The 18990-nt window shown below is 45.1% G+C and overlaps 1 protein-coding gene across 1 annotated transcript in view; it reads right to left on the bottom strand.

Moving 5' to 3' along the window:
• Positions 1-18990, bottom strand: part of LOC128365837 (probable E3 ubiquitin-protein ligase HERC1) — a gene marked incomplete at its 5' end in the record, with an annotated part of 63350 nt that overhangs the window by 16623 nt on the left and 27737 nt on the right. The window contains 20 exon segments of the mRNA XM_053326482.1: positions 739-936; positions 938-974; positions 976-1163; positions 1165-1375; positions 4375-4514; positions 4516-4608; positions 4610-4969; positions 5953-6036; positions 6739-6978; positions 8461-8631; positions 8738-8848; positions 9606-9712; positions 9888-10043; positions 10728-10900; positions 11732-11969; positions 12643-12763; positions 13349-13564; positions 14638-14909; positions 17711-17762; positions 18490-18610. Of these exon segments, the coding sequence (XP_053182457.1) occupies positions 739-936; positions 938-974; positions 976-1163; positions 1165-1375; positions 4375-4514; positions 4516-4608; positions 4610-4969; positions 5953-6036; positions 6739-6978; positions 8461-8631; positions 8738-8848; positions 9606-9712; positions 9888-10043; positions 10728-10900; positions 11732-11969; positions 12643-12763; positions 13349-13564; positions 14638-14909; positions 17711-17762; positions 18490-18610 (3289 nt within the window).

Here is an 18990-nt window from a genome sequence, read left to right as displayed (position 1 = left end):
CCTTTTTGCCTGTCTTTCCTTCCTTCCTTTTTGCATGTCTTTCCTTCCTTCCTTTTTGCCTGTCTTTCCTTCCTTCCTTCCTTCCCTTCTTATTTCCCTCCTTCCTTCCTTCCTTCCTTCCTTCTTTCCTCCCTTCCTTCACTGTCTGTCTTTCCTACCTTTCTTCCCTCCTTCCTTTTTGACTGTCTTCCTTCCTTCCTTCCTTCCCTTCTTATTTCCTTCCTTCCTTCCCTCCATCTTTTTAATGATCCGGCCCACATGAGATCAAATTGGTCTATATGTGGCCCTCAGATGAAAATGATTCCTTCCTTCCTTTCTTCCTTCCCTCCTTTCCTCCTTCTTTCCTCCCTTCCTTCACTGTCTGTCTTTCCTACCTTTCTTCCCTCCTTCCTTTTTGTCTGTCTTTCCTTCCTTCCTTTTTGCATGTCTTTCCTTCCTTCCTTCCCTTCTTATTTCTTTCCTTCCTTCCTTTTTGCCTGTCCTTTCCTCCCTTTGTTCCTTCCTTCCTTCCCTCCTTCTTTCCTCCCTTCCTTCACTGTCTGTCTTTCCTACCTTTCTTTCCTTCCTTCCTTTTTGCCTGTCTTTCCTCCCTTTGTTCCTTCCTTACTTCCCTCCTTTCCTTCACTGTCTGTCTTTCCTTCCTTCCTTCTGGTATAGAGACTGAATATGTGAGGAAATACTGTGACAAGTTAGAAAATGAACAGCATGTGAGTGTTAAGCTGTCTTTTTTTTCGTTACCTTGGGTATGAGGAGCAGCTCAGCGTACTTGCTGCAGCTGAGCAGAGCGCTGAGGGTCTTCATGGCTCCGAGGTAAAGGTAGGACAGCTGCACCGCGTGGATCTCCGACTGCGTGGCGACGCTCGACGCCGACAGCTCGTGACAGCGGGAGCTGTGCTCGTGACCCTTCTTCCTGTTCCCCTCGGCGGGAGTGTGAGGGAGCCGTGGAGAAAAGGGTCTCGCTCCCACCGACCCCCCACCGAGGAGATCTCGCTCTCCGACTTGGAGTTGGGCGCCACGTGAGCTTTGACCTCATCCAGGCTGTGAGACACACGCAGGTCAGAGGTCGCCGTGTTGGGAGGCGATCCAGCTCTGGCGTTGTCCCTCGCTTCGTTACGGTTGTGCCCCTCGTTGTCAGGTCGGTCGTCAACGGCCGCCGGTCGGCTCGTGCCCGGTGGAGGCGGCGTTGCGGTGCTTCTTGTCGTGGCGGCGAGCGCTGAGCTTAGCGGCGGTGTCCTCGTGGATGCTGGTGAGGCAGGTGAGATCCAGCAGCAGCGAGGCGGTGAGGCCGCGGAAACGAGCCACGTCGAAGGGCAGCGGCTCGCACGGGTCCAGGTTGTATAGCGGAGTGTCACTAGGCGACCAGAAAGTTGGGAAGCTTTAATAAGAAGGGAGTGGAGAGTGAAAAGAGACAAAGGGAAGGAAACACAAAGTGAGGGAAAGGGCAGGAGAGAAAGAGCACGGCATGCATGACTAGAGACAAAAAAAAAAAAAAAAAAGGGTAGAAGATGATGATGCTTGAGGATTTATGCATGCAAAAAAAAAAAAAAAAAAAAGTAATGGTAAGTAATTATAATTATGCAAAAGATGTAAAAGCAGCAGATCAGAGCGAGGGGAAAAACGAGGCGAGGGGTTAAAGAAGTGATTTTTGAAAATAAATAAAAAAAATAAATAAAAAGCAAGAGGCTGATGCAGAGTGTGTGAGAGGAGTGTGAGTACAGGCAGGCAGATAAATCACATTCAGCTCCGTCTGGGTTAATAAACGTGTTTCAGACGTAGAAACAGGGAAACAGGAAGTAAGCATGTCAGAGTAAAGTAACCAGAACAGGAAGTCGTGCATTAACTCTGCTGCTGATGCTGGATTCATAATAATAATAATCATCATCATGTGATCTTATTATTTAACCCTCGTATCGTCCTCCCGGGTCAAATTCACCCCTTTCTTCCTTCCTTCTGTCCTTCCTTCCCCCTCACTCCTTTTTTCCTTCCCTCCTTCCTTCCTCCCTCCTTTACTTCCTTCTTTCCTTCCCTCCTTCCTTCTTTCCTTCCTTCCCTCCCTCCTTCCTCCTTTCCTTCCTCCCTACCCCTATCCCCTTCCTCCTTTCCTTCCTTTCTTCCTTCCCTCCCTCCTTCCTCCCTACCCCTTTCCTTCCTCCTTTAATTCCTTCCTTCCTTCTTACTTCCTTCCCTCCTTCCTCCCTACCCCTTTACTTCCTCCTTTCCTTCCTTTCTTCCTTCCTTCCTCCTTCCTCCTTTCCTTCCTTCCTTCCTTCCTTCTTACTTCCTTCCCTCCTTCCTTCCTCCCTCCTTTACTTCCTTCTTTCTCCCTTTCTTTCCTTCATCCCTCCCTCCTTTCCTTCCTTCTTCCTCCCTTACCCCTTTCCTTCCTCTATACCCCTTTCCTTCCTCCTTCCTTCTTTCTTTCCCTCTTTCTTTCCTTTTTCCCTCCTTTCCTTCCTTCTTCCTCCCTTCCCCCTTTCTTTCCTTCCTTCCCTCCCTCATTCCTTCTTTCCTTCCTCCCTACCACTTTCCTTCCTCCTTCCTTATTTCCTTTCTCCTTTCCTTCCTTCCATCCTCCTTTCCTTCCTTCCTTCCTTCTTCCTTCCTCCTTTCTTCCATCTTTCCTTCTTCACTCCTTTCCTTCCTTCTTCCCTCCTTTTCTTCCTTCCTTCCTTCCTTCCTCCCTCCTTTCCTCCCTTCCTTCCTTGACTCTAGGACAACAGGAGGGTTAAAGGGGGGGGGGGGATAACAAGAGCTGCCCCCCTCCTCCTCCATCATTAAAATAACAAAATAAAAGCATAAAAGACATAAAAGTGAGTCTGAGCAGTGATTCATACGCCTGTCACTATAATTACTTTTATTGGACGATATATTATATATATTAATAATGGAGATAAATGATATTATTGTCTTTTTAACACCATTTCATGCCAGTTACCATGGCGATAATAGTTCAAATATCATACTTCCCTATATGAGAGGTGCCAAGACCCCCTTAGTATCACCTCTAATCATTTCCAGTATATGTTTGATAGTGGGAGTGAAGAGGTTTAGGAGGATGTTGGGTCATTTTTATATGTTAGGGGTGAGTGTGTAATGCTGTAAAAGAAGAAGAGGTTTTATGAGTTAAATAGTTTATATATATAAAAGTAGTAAAACTCAGCAGACGCTAGAATGAGAATAGACGGTCCACCTTAAAGGCCGGTCCACCTTAAGTGAGCCTGGCCCAGGCGAGGCTAAAACCTATTGTGTCTAACTTCTCTCTCTCTGTCTCTCTCTCACTGTCTTGTGCTCTCTCTTTCTTTCTCTGCTTCTCCCTTTCTCTCTATCTTTCTCTCTAACTCCCTCTCTCTTTCTCTCTCTCTCTCTTGCTCCCTTTCTCTTTGTCTTTCTCTCTCTCTCTCCCTCTTTCTCTCTCGCTCCCTCTTTCTCTCTCGCTCCCTCTTTCTCTTTCTTTCTCTCTGTCTCTCTATCTTTGTCTCTCGCTCCCTCTTTCTCTCTCTATCTATCTTTCTCTCTCACTCTCTCTCCCTTTTTCTCTCTTGCTCCCTTTCTCTGTCTTTCTCTCTCTCTCTCTCTCTCTCTATCTTTCTCTCTCTGTCTCTCAATCTTTCTCTCCCTCTTTCTCTCTCGCTCCCTTTCTCTTTGTCTTTCTCTCTCTCTCCTTCTTTCTATCCTTCTCTCTTTCTCCCTCCTTCTCTCTCACTCTCTCTTTCTCTATCTTTCTCTGTTGCTCCCTTTCTCTCTGTTTTTCTCTCTCTCTCTCTTTTCTCTCTCACTCCCTCTTTCTCTCTCTGTCTCTGTCTTTCTCTCTCGCTCCCTTTCTCTTTATCTTTCTCTCTCTCTCCCTCTCTTTGTCTTTCTCTCTCGCTACCTCTTTCTCTCTCTCTCTCTCTCTCTCTATCTTTCTCTCTCACTCCCTCTCTCTGTCTCTCTATCTTTCTCTCTCTCTTCCTCTTTCTCTCTATCTTTCTCTCACTCCCTCTCTCTTTCTCTCTATCCTTCTCTCACTCTCCCTTTCTTTCTGTCTCTCTCTCCCTCTTTCTCTTTGTCTTTCTCTATCTTTCTCTCTCACTCCCTCTTTCTCTTTCTCTCTCTCAACTAAATACTTCATCCACTCCTCTCTTCAGTAAAACAATACTCACATGAACATAATGTCTTAAACCAACATAGCCGATATAATCTCAGTGATGTCATTGTTTTATACGAGACGTTAATAATTATGGTGACAGGCGAACTGAGTCAGTGAAATCAAACAAAGTTGGTTAGTGACACTTTAAAAAAACCTCCAGTAAATAACAACATACATTTAAAAAAAAAAGAAAAGTGAAGAAGAAGAACAAGCAGCTGCAGCATCATCACATCTTCCCTCAGTACCTGATGGTGATCTCAGCTTCGTCCCACTGAACCTTGGCCGACGTGCTTCCTTCCTTCACTACTCCCAGCAGAGTGGCGTGTCGTCCCGTCTGCTTGTGAACGCATCGCCCTCCGACCCTCAATCCCGCGTCTGCCCCCCCCGATCACCGCCAGGACCGGCCACACCTCCGTGCACAGCGTCCTCAGGTGGAGCTCCGACAGCTCGCCCAAACCGTGCTGCCGTGGGTGGCGTCCTCCTCTCCTCCTCCGTCCTCGTCGGGGTTTCCTGGCTCTCTCGTTGGGCGTCGTGCTCCTCGCGGCTCTGAACCGAGCGGCTCTTCTTCAGCCTCTGACCTCCGCCGCTTCCTCCTCCGCCTCCTCCTCCTCCTCCTCCTCCGCTGGTCGCATTAGCTGACTCTCTGAAGCAGGGTTTGATCTTGTGGAGCCGCTCGATCATGGTCTTGTTGATGCGGTGAGTCCAGTGGTCGGTGCGGTGCAAGATGCGGATTAGCTGAGTCGTGGCTTCGGCTAGCACGGTTGCCATGGGGCTGCAGACCGGGTCGCCGGGCAGGAGGTCTCGAGGCGTTCCTCGCATCTGCATGTCACAGATCTTCACCTGCAGACACACAAACATGATCACAATATAAACTAGGGCCGGGGAATAGGTTGATATGCAATCACAAGGAAGGAAGGAAGGAAGGAAGGAAGGAAAGGACGGAGGAAGAGAGGAAAGGAAAGAAGGAAGGGAGGAAGAAAGGACTGGAAAGGAGGGAAGGAAGGACTGAGGAAAGAAGGAAGGAAGGACAGGAAAAGAAGGAAGGAAGGATTGTGGAAAGAAGGAAGGAAGGATTGTGGAAAGAAGGAAGGAAGGATTGTGGAAAGAAGGAAGGAAGAACAGGAAAGGAAGGAAGGAAGGAAGGAAGGAAGGAAGGGAGTAAGGAAGGAAGGAGGGAAAAGAGGAAGGAGGGAAAAGAGTAAGGAGGGAGGGAGGGAGGGAGGAAGAGAGGAAGGAAGGACAGGAAAGGAAGGAAGGAAGGATTGTGGAAAGAAGGAAGGAAGGACAGGAAAGGAGGGAAGGAAGGACTGAGGAAAGAAGGAAGGAAGGAATGTAGGAGGGAAGGAAGTAAGTAAGCAAGGAAGGAAGGGAGTAAGGAAGGAAGAACGGAAAAGAGTAAGGAGGGAGGGAGGGAGGGAGGAAGAGAGGAAGGAAGGACAGGAAAGGAAGGAAGGAAGGATTGTGGAAAGAAGGAAGGAAGGACAGGAAAGGAAGAAAGGAAGGACTGAGGAAAGAAGGAAGGAAGGAATGTAGGAGGGAAGGAAGTAAGTAAGGAAGAAAGGAAGGAAGGGAGTAAGGAAGGAAGGAGGGAAAAGAGTAAGGAGGGAGGGAGGAAGAGAGGAAGGAAGGACAGGAAAGGAAGGACAGGAGTAAGGAGGGAGGGAGGGAGAGAAGAGGAAGGAAGGAAGGAAGGAAGGAAGGAAGGAAGGAAGGAAGGAAGGAAGGAAGGAAGGAAGGAAGGAAGGAAGGAAAGAAGGAAGGAAGGAAGGAAGGAAGGAAGGAAAGAAGGAAGAAAGGAAGGATGTGTATATGTCATTTCTTACCTTTTCTCCAGGGTTGCTGCTGTAGAACATCACACAGGGATATAACTCTGTAGCATCAACATCCTCAAACGCTAACTTAGGCTCCTGGTGAACAACAAGAGGGAATAAACCGTTGGCATGATCTTACATTATAACTTTTATATTAAATAAAGCTAATGGAATACAGTTGTTCTAAATATTACATTTAATCTGGGTTACCATGGAGATCAGGAAACATTTACATTATTAGTATAAGTCCACTTAAATACACTGTAGGTGATACAATATTTAATATTTATCATTCTACTGTGGTTACACCATTCTTTCTTTCTTTCCTCCTACTTCATGTTCTTTCTTTCTTTCTCTCTTTCTCTTTCTTTCTTTCCTCCAACTTCATGTTCTTTCTCTCTTTCTTTCTTTCGTCCTACTTCATGTTCTTTCTCTCTTTCTTTCTTTCGTCCTACTTCATGTTCTTTCTCTCTTTCTCTTTCTTTCTTTCCTCCTACTTCATGTTCTTTCTTTCTTTCTCTCTGTCTTTCTTTCTTTCTTTCCTCTTACTTCATGTTCTTTCTTTCTTTCTCTCTATCTTTCTTTGTCTTTCCTCCTACTTCATGTTATTTCTTTCTTTCTTTCTTTCTTTTTCTCTTTCTTTCCTCCTACTTCATCTTCTTTCCCTCTTTCTTTCTTTCCTCCTACTTCATGTTCTTTCATTCTTTCTCTCTTTCTTTATTTCTCTCTTTCTTTCTTTCTTTCTTTCTTTCAGCGCTGTCTTTTCATCTGATCTGGGTAGGTGATGTCATCTCTCACCTCTCCGTTCTTCCCAAACGAGATGGTCCTGGCCTCCATGTCGAGGACGCAGGTGATGAAGTCTCCCTGAGTGAAGCTGCTGAGCGTCAGCGTCTGCTCTCCGTTGTGATAAAGGTTCCCGCTGTACGCTCGGTACAGCCACATGTCTGACGTGGTGCGGTGGTTGAAGTCGTGCACGGGCCACCGAGACACGCCCACGCACGTTCCCTCGTTACCTCGGTTCTCTTTCACGATGTAAAACTACGAGAGAAATAAAAAAAAATGAAATGAAGCAGAGTTTATATTTCTCTTAAAGCAGCAACGATAACAGCTCATTACTTCCTTCCTTCTTTCTTTTCTTCATTTGTTAGTTTGTTCCTTCCTTCCTTCCTCCCTTCCTTCCTTCCTTACTCCCTTCCTTCAATCTGTCCGTCTTTCCTCCCTTCCTTCCTCCACCCTTCCTTCTTTCCTTCTGTCCTACCTTCCTTCCTTCCTCCCCCACCTTCCTTTCTTCCTTCCTACCTTCTGTCCTACCTCCCTTTATACCTTCCTTCTTTCTTTTCTTAATTTGTTAGTTTGTTCATTCCTTCCTTCCTCCCTTCCTTCTGTCCTATCTTACTTCATTCCTACCTACCTCCCTCCCTCCCTTTCTTCCTTCCTTCCTACCTTCTGTCCTTCCTTCCTTTCTCCCTCCCTTCCTACCTTCCTTCTTTCTTTTCTTTGTTTGTTAGTGTGTTCCTACCTTCTGTCCTACCTTCCTTCCTTCCTCCCTCCCTTCCTTCCTTTTTTCCTCCCTTCTGTCCTTCCATCCTTCTTTTTTCCTTCCTACCTCCCTTCCTTCCTCCCTCCCTCCCTTCCTTCTTTTCTTCCTTCCTACATCCCTCCCTTCAGTCCTTCCTTCCTCCTTCCCTTCATTCGTTCCTCCATCCCTTGCATCCTTCCTCCCTCCCTTCCTTCTGTCCAACCTTCTGTCCTTCCTTCCTACCTTCTGTCCTTCCTTCCTTCCTCCCTCCCTTCCTTCCTTCCTTCCTTCCTTTCTTCCTCTCTCCTTCCTCTCTCCCTTCCTTCCCTAAGAACTATTTATAGTTGTTTTTTGTATTTGTTATTTGTTGTTCTTTTTCTTATTGCTGCTCTTATATTCTATTACTATATATACTATATTCCTACCTTTCTCCTCCCCTTCATTCCTTCAGTCCTTCCTTCCTCCCTCCCTTCCTTCTGTCTTTCCTACCTTCTGTCCTTCCTTCCTTCCTTCCTACCTTCTGTCCTCCTTTCCTTCTGTCCTATCTTCTTTCTTTCTTTCTTTCTTTCTTTCTTTCTTTCTTTCTTTCCTTCCTTCCTTCCTTCCTTCCTCCCTCCCTTCTGTCCTTCCTTCCTCCCTTCCTTCTGTCTTTCCTTCCTTCCTTCTGTCCTTCCATCATCCCTCCCTTCCTTCTGTCCAACCTTCTGTCCTTCCTTCCTCCCTCCCTCCCTCCCTCCCTTCCTTCCTTCCTTCCTTCCTTCCTTCCTTCCTTCCTCCCTCCCTCCCTCCCTCCTTTCTTTCCTTCCTTCCCACCTTCCTTCCCTAAGTCCAGCTGTTTTTCATTGATACTGACATGATGTATAAGATGAGATCATTTCTTATAAAGCATACGGACACTTGCTGCTTTTCCTCATCGTGGGACTAATAAAGGAATACCTTCTCTTATCTTACTATCCTTTCCTTTGTGTCACTTATATGATTATAAAAAGACTGCAGTGTACCTTCCACTGGTAGCATCCAGAGGAGATTCCCGTGGAGGCCAAGCCGTAGCCTTTCCCCCCACTGCCATGCGTCAACCCCTGGCCGTTCTCCACCACGCAGCACTGAGCCTTCTCCGGGTCAAAGGACACTTCCTGTATGGGAAGGTTCTCATCCTCCTCCTCCGCCTCTCCCTAAAGGATTAAAAGGAAACGTCAGCAAAGCCCTTAAACTGATAATGATGTTAAAAAAAAGAAAGAAGAAGACACGTGGACAGGAGGAGAGGAGGAGAGGACACACCTGGAGTTTGAGCTCTTGAACTTTTTCTTTAATCTGGATGGAGTGCTTGGCCTGAGCGATGGGAGCTTCCCACATGCAGTCAGAGAGGAGAGAGAACAGCCGCTCCACAACCTGGAAGAGAGGAAAGGATCTCTTCATGAAGGATGAGGCTGCTGAGATTTATTATACTGTGGTTTAGTTTAAATTTAAAGGGTTAAAATGTTAAAATAAAACGTATGAATAACTTCACACATTCTTTTTTTGTGGACCCAGCATCAAATTTCTGCTTTTAATCCATTTAGAGAGAATATATTAGGAAGGAAGGAAGGACGGAAGGAAGGAAGGGAGGGAGGGAGGAAGGAAGGAAGGAAGGAAGGAATAAAGGAAGGAATAAAGGAAGGATGGAAGGAAGGAATGACAGAAGGAATGAAGGAAGCGAGGGAGGAAGAAAGGAAGGAAGGACAGAAGGAAGGAAGGAAGGGAGGAAGGGAGGGAGGAAGGAAGAAATAAAGGAAGGAAGGAATGAATGAATGAAGGAAGGAAGGAAGGACAGAAGGAATAAAGGAATGAAGGAAAGAAGGAAAGAAGGAATGAATGAATGAATGAAGGAAGGAAGGAAGGACAGAAGGAATAAAGGAATGAAGGAAGGAAGGAAAGAAGGAATGAATGAATGAATGAAGGACAGGAGGAAGGAAGGACAGAAGGAATAAAGGAATTAAGGAAGGAAAGAAGGAATGAATGAATGAATGAATGAATGAAGAACAGAAGGAAGGAAGGAAGGAAGGAAGGACAGTGGAAGAAGAAGACACACCACAGAATACTTCAAATATATTATTGAGGTTCATCAATCACCCTTAAAGTCTTATAAACACCAAACCAAGTTACATACCTGTGTCATTTGATCATCCTCCATATTGGTCTCACAGGCAGGAAGTACCGCCTCCAGAACATGAAGAGCCAGGAGCCGAGTCCTCAGGTTTCCCACCAGAGGGACCCCTAAAATACACAAGCATGGAGAGTGAGGGGCTCCACTGTGCTGCACACTTACCCCTGATGTGTTGTGTGTGTGTGTGTGTGTGTGTGTGTGTGTGTGTGTGTGTGTGTGTGTGTGTGTGTGTGTGTGTGTGTGTGTGTGTGTGTGTGTGTGTGTGTGTGTTTGTGTGTTTTATACCTGAGCAGCATTTCTGTGCAGCGATATTGAGCAACACTTCAGTCCATTTCGGGGAAGCCATCTTGGACTGGATGGCTTTGGAAGACACAACTCTCCGTAGGAAGACGAGGAAGTCTCCGAGGTGCAGCTCAGCCGTGTGCTGCTTACGAAGCAAAGCTGCAAAAAAAAAACAAAAAAAAACAAGACTCTCTAATTTGTCTATTTCTAAAATGATCAATCAGGTTTGCATACATATTAATCATCAGGTTAAAAAGGTGAGTTTCCCTTTAAACCTCCTGTTGTCCTTGAGTCAAGGAAGGAAGGGAGGAAGAAGGAAGGAAGGAGGGAGGAAGGATGGAAGGGAGGTGGAAGGGAAGAAGGAAGGAAAGGAGGGAGAGAGGGACGGAGGGAGGGACGGAGAAGGAAGGAAAGGAGGGAGTAAGGAATGGAGGAAGAATGATGGAAAGGAGGGAGGAAGGAAGGGAAGAAGGAAGGAAAGAAGGGAGGGAGGTACGGAGGGAGAAGGAAGGAAAGGAGGGAGTAAGGATGTGGGAATAATGATGGAAGGGAGGAAGGAAGGAAGGAAAGGAGGAAGGAAGGAAGGAAGGAAGGAAGGAAGGAAGGAAGGACGGGAGGAAGGAAGGAAGGAAAGGAGGGAGGAAGGAAGGATGGAAGGGAGGGAGGGAGGTGGAAGGGAAGAAGGAAGGAAAGGAGGGAGGGAGGGACAGAGGAAGAATGATGGAAAGGAGGGAGGAAGGAAGGAAGGAAGGAAGGAAGGAAGGAAGGAAGGAACAGTCAAAACAGATGAATTTGACCCGGGAGGACGACACAAAGGTGAATAGAGACACAATGACTCATCACCTCTGAGGTCTTTCTTCTCCGAGTCGGCTGCGTCCTCGTGCTTGGTGTCCTCCGGGTCTTTCCCAGGAGACAGCAGACTGACTCCGGCCTGAGACAGCAGGTTCTTCAGCTGGCTGCACAGCAGGTCCAACAGAGACTGGACCACTTTAGGGCTCAGCTTGTCTGCATATGTTCTGCAAAGTGAAGGAAAGAAAAACAGCTGTTAATGTCGGAGGATCGGATGTGCCTTTTTGTTTAGACGGTGGTAGTGTTTTTGTTTTTGAAGTTTAAAAAATGCAAAAAAGTGAAACCATCCTCCAGAGTGGAAATCTTAAAAACACACTGCCATCGCGTTCCAGTCTAAAAGGGTAAAAACGCAAAAGTCCGCCTTAAATGCAGCTGAGTTTTTGCAGTGCTTCCTCCCTACCTACCTTCCTTCCTTCCTCCCTCCCTCCCTCCCTCCCTTCCATCTGTTCTTTCTGTCCTTCTTCCTTCCTTCCTCCCTCTCTTCTTCCTTCCTTTCTTTGTCCCTCCCTCTCTCCCTCCCCTCTGTTCTTTCTGTCCTTCTTCCTTCCTTCCTCCCTCCCTCCCTCCCTTCTGTTCTTTCTGTCCTTCTTCCTTCCTTCCTCCCTCCCTCCCTCCCTCCCTCCCTCCCTCCTTTCCTTCCTCCCTCCCTCCCTTCCATCTGTTCTTTCTGTCCTTCTTTCTTCCTTCCTTCCTTTCTTCCTTTCTCCCTCCCTTCCTTGCTTCCTTCCTTCCTCTCTCTCTCCCTCCCTCCCTCCCTCCCTCCCTTCCTTGCTTCCTTCTTCCTCCCTCCCTCCCTCCCGCCCTTCCTTCCTTCCTTCCATCTGTTCTTTCATTGAATTCCACAAACTTTTGCGTGACCGTATTCACGCAGATTTCCCCCCAAAAAAACTCTCGTCTAAACGCGGAATAAAAAGTGAGAACCCAGCGCCACTTTAGCGTTATCTGTTCAGATCGTTTCCATGGAAACATCGCCTAAACCTCTTGCTGGATCCTCCTACCCGGTGCTGATGGCCAGGATCTGCAGCAGCCGCGTGGACGCCACCTTCAGGGCCGTGCTGAGCTGGGACACTCCTGGTTTCTGCAGCAGCTGGAGCGGCTGGCCCAGCATGGTCTCTGTGCCGCACAGCTGGGAGAGCACGTTGAGCAGCCCGCTGGAGATCGCCAAGGAAACGTCAACCGGCTGGTAACGCACGCTCAGGGCGAACACGGTCACCAGCAGGAGGCGCTGCTGGGCTTCTAGGATGGAGAGAGAGAAACCAGAAGATCAGGAGATGAGACGCTGAGATAAAAGTCTGATTTAGATCATTTTAGATTGTTACATTATTGAGGCTCCAGTACTGTACATCTTTCCTTCCTTCTTTACTTCCTTCTTTCCTTCCTTCCATCATCTGTCCTTCCTCCCTTTCTTTCTTTCTTTCTTTTTTTACTATCTGTCCTTTCTGTCTTCTCTTCCTTCTTTGCCTTCCTTCCTTATTTCCTTCCTTCCATCTGTCCTTCCTCCCTTTCTTACTGTTTTTCTTTCCTTCATTTCTTCTCTTCCTTCCTTCCATCTGTTCTTTCTGTCTTCCTTCCTTCCTTCCTTTCTTTCTTACTTACTATCTGTCCTTTCTGTCTTCTCTTCCTTCTTTTCCTTCCTTCTATCTGTCCTTCCTCCCTTTCTTACTTTCTTTCTTTCCTTTGTTTCTTCTCTTCCACCTTTCCTTCCTTCCTTCCTTCCTTTATTATCTTACTTGCTTCCATCTTTTCTTTCTTTCTTTCTTCCTTTTTTCCTTCCTTCCTTCCATCTTTTTAATGGTCTGGCCCCCATGAGATCAAATTGAGCTGCATTTCTTGTATAAAAAAGCTGCTATACAAATAAAGTTAATATTAACATTATTATAATTATTATAATTATGATGATGTGTGTTACCGATGTGGTGCTTGTTTGCCTGCAGCGCTCTCTCCAGCGTGACAGACAGCTGCTGGTAGATCTTATGAACGGCCGTCTGGATTTCCATCTGGAGGCTCCTCTTCGCTGCTTTCACACCATCCTAGGAAAAAAAAGGGTTAGTCACAAGACAAGTAGTAAGTAGTAAAAAAAACATGATAATTATTCTAAATCAGGGGTGTCAAACATGCGGCCCTTGGGCCAGAACCGGCCGGTCGAGGGGTGCAATCCGGCCCACTTTCCTTCCTGTGTTCTTTTCCTTCCTCCCATCTGTCCTTCCTCCCTTTCTTCCTTCTGTCCTTCCTTCTGTCCTTCCTCCCTTTCTTCCTTCTGTCCTTCCTCCCTTTCTTCCTTCCTTCCATCTGTCCTTCCTTTCTTCCTTCTGTCCTTCCTTCTTTCCATCTGTCCTTCCTACCTTTCTTCCTTCTATCTGTCCTTACTCCCTTCCTTCCATCCATCTGTCTGTCTGTCCTTCACTGTCTGTCTTCCATACCTTTCTTCCCTCCTTCCTTTTGCCTGTCTTTCCTTCCTTCCCTTCTTATTTCCTTCCTTTCTTCCTTCTTTCCCTCCATCTTTTTAATGATCCGGCCCACCTTAGATCAAATTGGTCTGTCTGTGGCCCTCGAATGCAAATTAGTTTGACGCCTCTGTTCTAAATCCTGCTGAAATCTTAATCTCGTCTTCATACCTGATAATGATGCAGCTGCACGCTCTCCCTCTTCAGCGCTCCGGTGCCGACGGTGCCGAGGCCGAAGCAGCCGGCCAGGAACTGCAGCCTGACGGAGGTGAGCAGAGACGAGGACTGGAAGGCCACGCTGGAGCGGTCGGCGTTCCCGGGCTGGCTGCCTTTCTCCTCCATACCAGAGATCAGCACCACGATCTGGTGGAGAGCTTCCAGTCGCAGCTGGAGACACGGAATAAAGGAAGAGGGAGAATATTATTATATATATTATTATTACTATTATAATATTAATATTACTGCTGCACCTCATTGGCTCCCAGTGTCTATTAGAATAGATTTTAACCTTATTATACTGGTTTTTAAAGCTTTAAAACGGCCTATACTACTCTCTTTTTACATTTACTGAAAAAAGAAAGAAAGAAAAGGATGGCAAGTTAAAGAAAGAAAGAAGTAAAGAAAGAAGTAAAGAAGTAAAGCAGTAAAGAAAGAAGTAAAGCAGTAAAGAAAGAAGTAAAGCAGTAAAGAAAGAAGTAAAGCAGTAAAGCAGTAAATAAAGAAGTAAAGCAGTAAAGAAAGAAGTAAAGCAGTAAAGCAGTAAATAAAGAAGTAAAGCAGTAAAGAAAGAAGTAAAGCAGTAAAGAAAGCAGTAAAGCAGTAAAGCAGTAAAGAAAGAAGTAAAGCAGTAAAGAAAGAAGTAAAGCAGTAAAGAAAGCAGTAAAGCAGTAAAGCAGTAAATAAAGAAGTAAAGCAGTAAAGAAAGAGGTAAAGAAGTAAAGCAGTAAAAAAAGAAATAAAGCAGTAAAGAAAGAAATAAAGCAGTAAATAAAGAAGTACAGAAAGAAGTAAAGCAGTAAAGAAAGAAGTAAAGCAGTAAAGCAGTAAAGGAAGAAGTAAAGCAGTAAAGCAGTAAAGAAAGAAGTAAAGAAGTAAAGCAGTAAAGAAAGAAGTTAAGAAGTAAAGCAGTAAAGCAGTAAAGAAAGAAGTAAAGCAGTAAAGTAGTAAAGCAGTAAAGAAAGCAGTAAAGCAGTAAAGCAGTAAAGAAAGCAGTAAAGCAGTAAAGCAGTAAAGAAAGAAGTAAAGAAAGAAGTAAAGCAGTAAAGCAGTAAAGAAAGAAGTAAAGCAGTAAAGCAGTAAAGAAAGAAGTAAAGCAGTAAAGCAGTAAAGAAAGAAGTAAAGCAGTAAAGCAGTAAAGAAAGAAGTAAAGCAGTAAAGCAGTAAAGAAAGAAGTAAAGAAGTAAAGAAGTAAAGCAGTAAAGCAGTAAAGAAAGAAGTAAAGAGTATTCATGTAAGTGTACCTCGGCGCGGCTCTGCTGCTGCTCCATAGCGAGGATGGTAGCCTGAGGACTGGTGGACATGCTCTCCTCCGGCTCTTTGAAGGCGGGAGCGAGGCCGACGTCTCCGCTGATGAAGCTCACCATGTTGTCGATGAGAGCGTGAACGCCCAGCGAGCGGCTCAGGTCCAGGTCCGACTCCTCGTACGAGTGAGCCGAGCCGTAGCTACGCTGGCGGCTCAGCTTGGCCCGGAACCACGACTCGGCCAGGGAGTCCGGAGAGCTGTGGAGTAAACCTGAGAGGAAGAGGAAGAGGAAGAGGAAGAGGAGGAAGAGGAAGAGGAGCCTTTCAGATGCTTAAACACATGACAACAAAGTGTTTGGATGGATGAACCATGTTTGGGTTTTTAACCTTCGTGTCGTCCTCCCGGGTCAAATTGACCCCGTCTGTTTTAACTGTTCCTTCCTTCCTTCTCTATTTCTTTCCTCTGTCCTTCTTTCCTTCCTTCCTCCCTTCCTTTCTCCCTCCGACCTCTATTTCTTCCCTCCCTCCTACCTTCATTCCTCCATCCTTCCTTCTTTCCTTTCCTCCCTTCCTTCTTTCCTCTGACCTTCTTTCCTCCTTCCCTTCCTTCCTTCCTTCCCTTCCTCCCTTTTTCTCCATTTCTTTTCTCCCTTCCTTCTTTCCTCTGTCCTTCTTTCCTTCCTTCCTCCCATCCTCTTTTCCTTTCTCCCTCCCTCCCTCCTACCTTCCTTCCTTCTTTCCTTTCCTCCACCCTTCCTCCTTTCCTTCCTCCCTTCTTCTCTATTTCTTTCCTCCCTTCCTTCTTTCCTTCCTTCCTCCCATCCTCTTTTCCTTTCTCCCTCCCTCTGGCCTTCCTTCTTTCCACCGTCCTTCCCTCCTTTCTTCCTCCCTCCCTCCTACCTTCCTTCCTTCTTTCCTTTCCTCCACCCTTCCTCCTTTCCTTCCTCCCTTCTTCTCTATTTCTTTCCTCCCTTCCTTCTTTCCTTCCTTCCTCCCATCCTCTTTTCCTTTCTCCCTCCCTCCGGCCTTCCTTCTTTCCACCGTCCTTCCCTCCTTTCTTCCTCCCTCCCTTCCCTACTTTCCTCCCTGCTTCCTTCCTTCTTTCCTCCAATCCATCCTTCCCTCCCTTCCTCCCTCCCTCCTACCTTCCTCCCTTCCTCCCTCCCTTCCTTCCTTGACTGGAGGACAACAGGAGGGTTAAAGCACTTATTGAGCGATGCAGTATCACTCCAGGAGATGCTGACTGTTCATGCGGGCTGAAGCCTTCATGAGCCGTTATGATTCATCTAAAATGGGAACGCTGACTTATTAAACACTTTTAATAGGGCTGCCACTTTTAGACCGAACTGAGAGGGGAAAAGGTGAAAAGGGGAAAAGGTGATATATACACAGACTGCAGATGTTTTTACAAAAGCATTTAGCTAAATGTCTTTTATAGATTCTCCTTTTAACCTTTTTACATTTTTCTGCTCTGGAGCACTTTGCTGAAATGTAAAGTGCAATACAAATAAAATTATTATTACTATTATTATTGTAGTGTAGGATCATTTGAGGTAGTTTTCCAGCTATCATCATTATTATTATTATTATTATTATTAATATTACTATTATAATGATAGTGAAGCATCGGATCATTTGAAGTAGTTTTCCAGCAGAGGGCGCCATAAAACTTCATTATTTTTACCTTTTTTTATCTTTAGTTTTGGTTCACAAAGTACAACATCGTACATTATTATGGCTTTATAATTTAACAAATGTAGTTTTACTTTTAGATATTTTTTAATATCTAAAAAAAATAATCCACCCTAGAGAGAGAATGAAATTTGTCCACTATAATAATAATTATACGATTTATCAAACTCTCATAACAAATTAGAGTTTTTCTGTGTGTTATTTTGTAGATTCTTCCAAAATAAAATAAAACTTTTCATTGATATTTCAACAATAAAAGCACAAAAGTTTTGCCACAAATCACACAAATGGGCCAAACGCCAAAATAAAAGCTCAATAGTTTCTGGACATTCACAGAGTGTCTCAGGTGTAATATGTGTGTTATAATTGTGTTAATGAATAACTACTGCTGCATTCAGATAAACCAGTCTTTAATGGTTTTTATAGTAATATTTGGTAAAAAGTGACAGCCCTAATATCCACTGAGGAGGAAATGCTGCAGCTGATAAAGTGAAATGGTAACCAGAACTTTAGTTTTATAAGTTTTATAGTTTCTGATGATTTCTCTAAAAAAGCACAACTGATCTGAAACCTGTTCATCACATTCTTCACGAGGAATGAGACGAATTATTCCAGGCAGAAGAAAGAACGTGTGTGTGTGTGTATGTGTATGTGTGTGTGTGTAGGTGTGTGTGTTTATGTGAGAGAGTGTGTGTGTGTGTGTGGGGGGGGTGTTTATGCGTAGGTGTGTGTGTATGTGTGTAGGTGTGTGTATATGTGAGTGAGTGAGTGTATATATGTATACATGTGTGTGTGTGTATGTATGTGTATATATGTATGTGTGTGTGTGTGTGAGTGTATGAATGAGTGAGTGTGTGTGTAGGTGTGTGTGTATATATGTGTGTATGTATGTGTGTGTGTGTGTGTATGCGTGTGTGTGTGTGTGTGTGCGCGTGTATATGTGTATGTGTGTATGAATCATTCCAGGAAGAAGAATGAACTTTTTTTTTTTTTTTTTTTGAACATTTCTTCTTCTTCTATTTAAATTCAAAGTCTCCCTGCTCTTCTTTTCTAAGCATTACGGCCCTCATCATGTGGAGATGATGAATGGGAGGAGGAGGAGGAGGAGGAGGAGGAGCATCGCAGTCATGGAGGTTATGAGCTAACAAGAGGAAGAAACATGCCATCGTGTACTTGCTTGGAGCTCCTCTTGTGTTTGGGGCTCAACTGCCCCAAAAGAAGCAAATACACTATCCACACCGGGATCAGAGAGACAGGAGAGACAAGAGCAACGTATGAAAGATGATGATATAAACTAAACACCTTCATCATCATCATCATCATCATCATCATCATCATCATCATCACCAGTACTGGTTCGTTACTGCGACGGAGCTTTACCTCGTTTTTTGTGAGAGAAGGCCAAGTCCAGGTCCACGTTCCTGCGTCCGCTCTGAGAGGAAACAGAGAGGAGCAAAGATTAGTAGGTGTGTGTGTGTGTGTGTGTGTGTGTGTGTGTGTGTGGGGGTGTGTGTAGGGGTGTGTGTGTGTGTGTGTGTGTGTGTGTGTGTGTGTGTGTGTGTGGGTGTTTGTAGGTATAGGTGTGTGTGTGTGTGGGGGTGTGTGTTTGTGTGGTGTGTGTGTGGGTGTTTGTACGTATAGGTGTGTGTGTGTGTGTGTGTGTGTGTGTGTGTGTTTGTAGGTGTGTGTGTGAAGGTGTGTGTGTGTGTGTGTGTGTGTGTTTGTAGGTGTGTGTGTGAAGGTGTGTGTGTGTGTGGGTGTGTGTATTTGTAGGTATAGGTGTGTGTGTGTGTGTGTGTGTGTGTGTATTTGTAGGTATAGGTGTGTGTGTGTGTGTGTGTGTGTGTGTGTGTGTGTGTGTGTGTGTGTATTTGTAGGTATAGGTGTGTGTGTGTGTGTGTTTGTATAGGTGTGTGTGTCTGTTTGTGTGTATGTATAGGTGTGTATGTGTGTGTGTATACATGTGTATACGTGTGTGTCTTTGTGTGTGGTGTGTGTGTGTGTGTGTGTGTGTGTGTATAGATGTGTGTGTGTGTGTGTGTAGGTGTGTATGCATGTGTGTGTTAGTGTTTGTATGTATGTGTATGCATGTGTGTGTGTGTTAGTGTTTGTGTGCATGCATGTGTGTATATGTGTGTAGTTGTGTATGTGTGTTTTACCAGAGTGTAACCCTCTTCATCAGACTCAGGTTGGGAGAGATCAGACTCGCTCCTGGACTTCATCAACCGGTAGCTCGGACTGCTCTGCACCGAGCGGCTCTCTGCACTCAGACTCTCACTCCTACACACACACACACACACACACACACACACACACACACACACACACACACAAACAACACAAAATCACCTGTTAACGTTGCAGCTTACACATAAAACCGAGTTACATATCTTTATTTTATTCAGTTTATTTCAAAGAGACAATGAATAATCCTTCTAAACTGTTTGCATTCACTACTTTCCAGGTATTCTAGTATTGTAGTTCTCTCTCTTTCTATTTTTCTGTACTTTGTTTTTATTTTTTTATTTTAATTTGTATTATTATTAGTGGGTGGGGGGATTAATTGTATGATTTAATGTTTGGGTTTTATTTATTTATTTATTTAGCTATAAATGCAGTGCATGCCCTTCAATAAAAATAATTGAAAATATTAATCTGGC

The sequence above is a fragment of the Scomber japonicus genome, chromosome 1 (genome assembly GCF_027409825.1).
Source record: "Scomber japonicus isolate fScoJap1 chromosome 1, fScoJap1.pri, whole genome shotgun sequence".
Classification (NCBI taxonomy): Eukaryota; Metazoa; Chordata; class Actinopteri; order Scombriformes; family Scombridae; genus Scomber; species Scomber japonicus.
The sequence above is the reverse complement of the archived record's forward strand: the minus strand, read 5'-3'. Positions and strand labels throughout refer to the sequence as shown.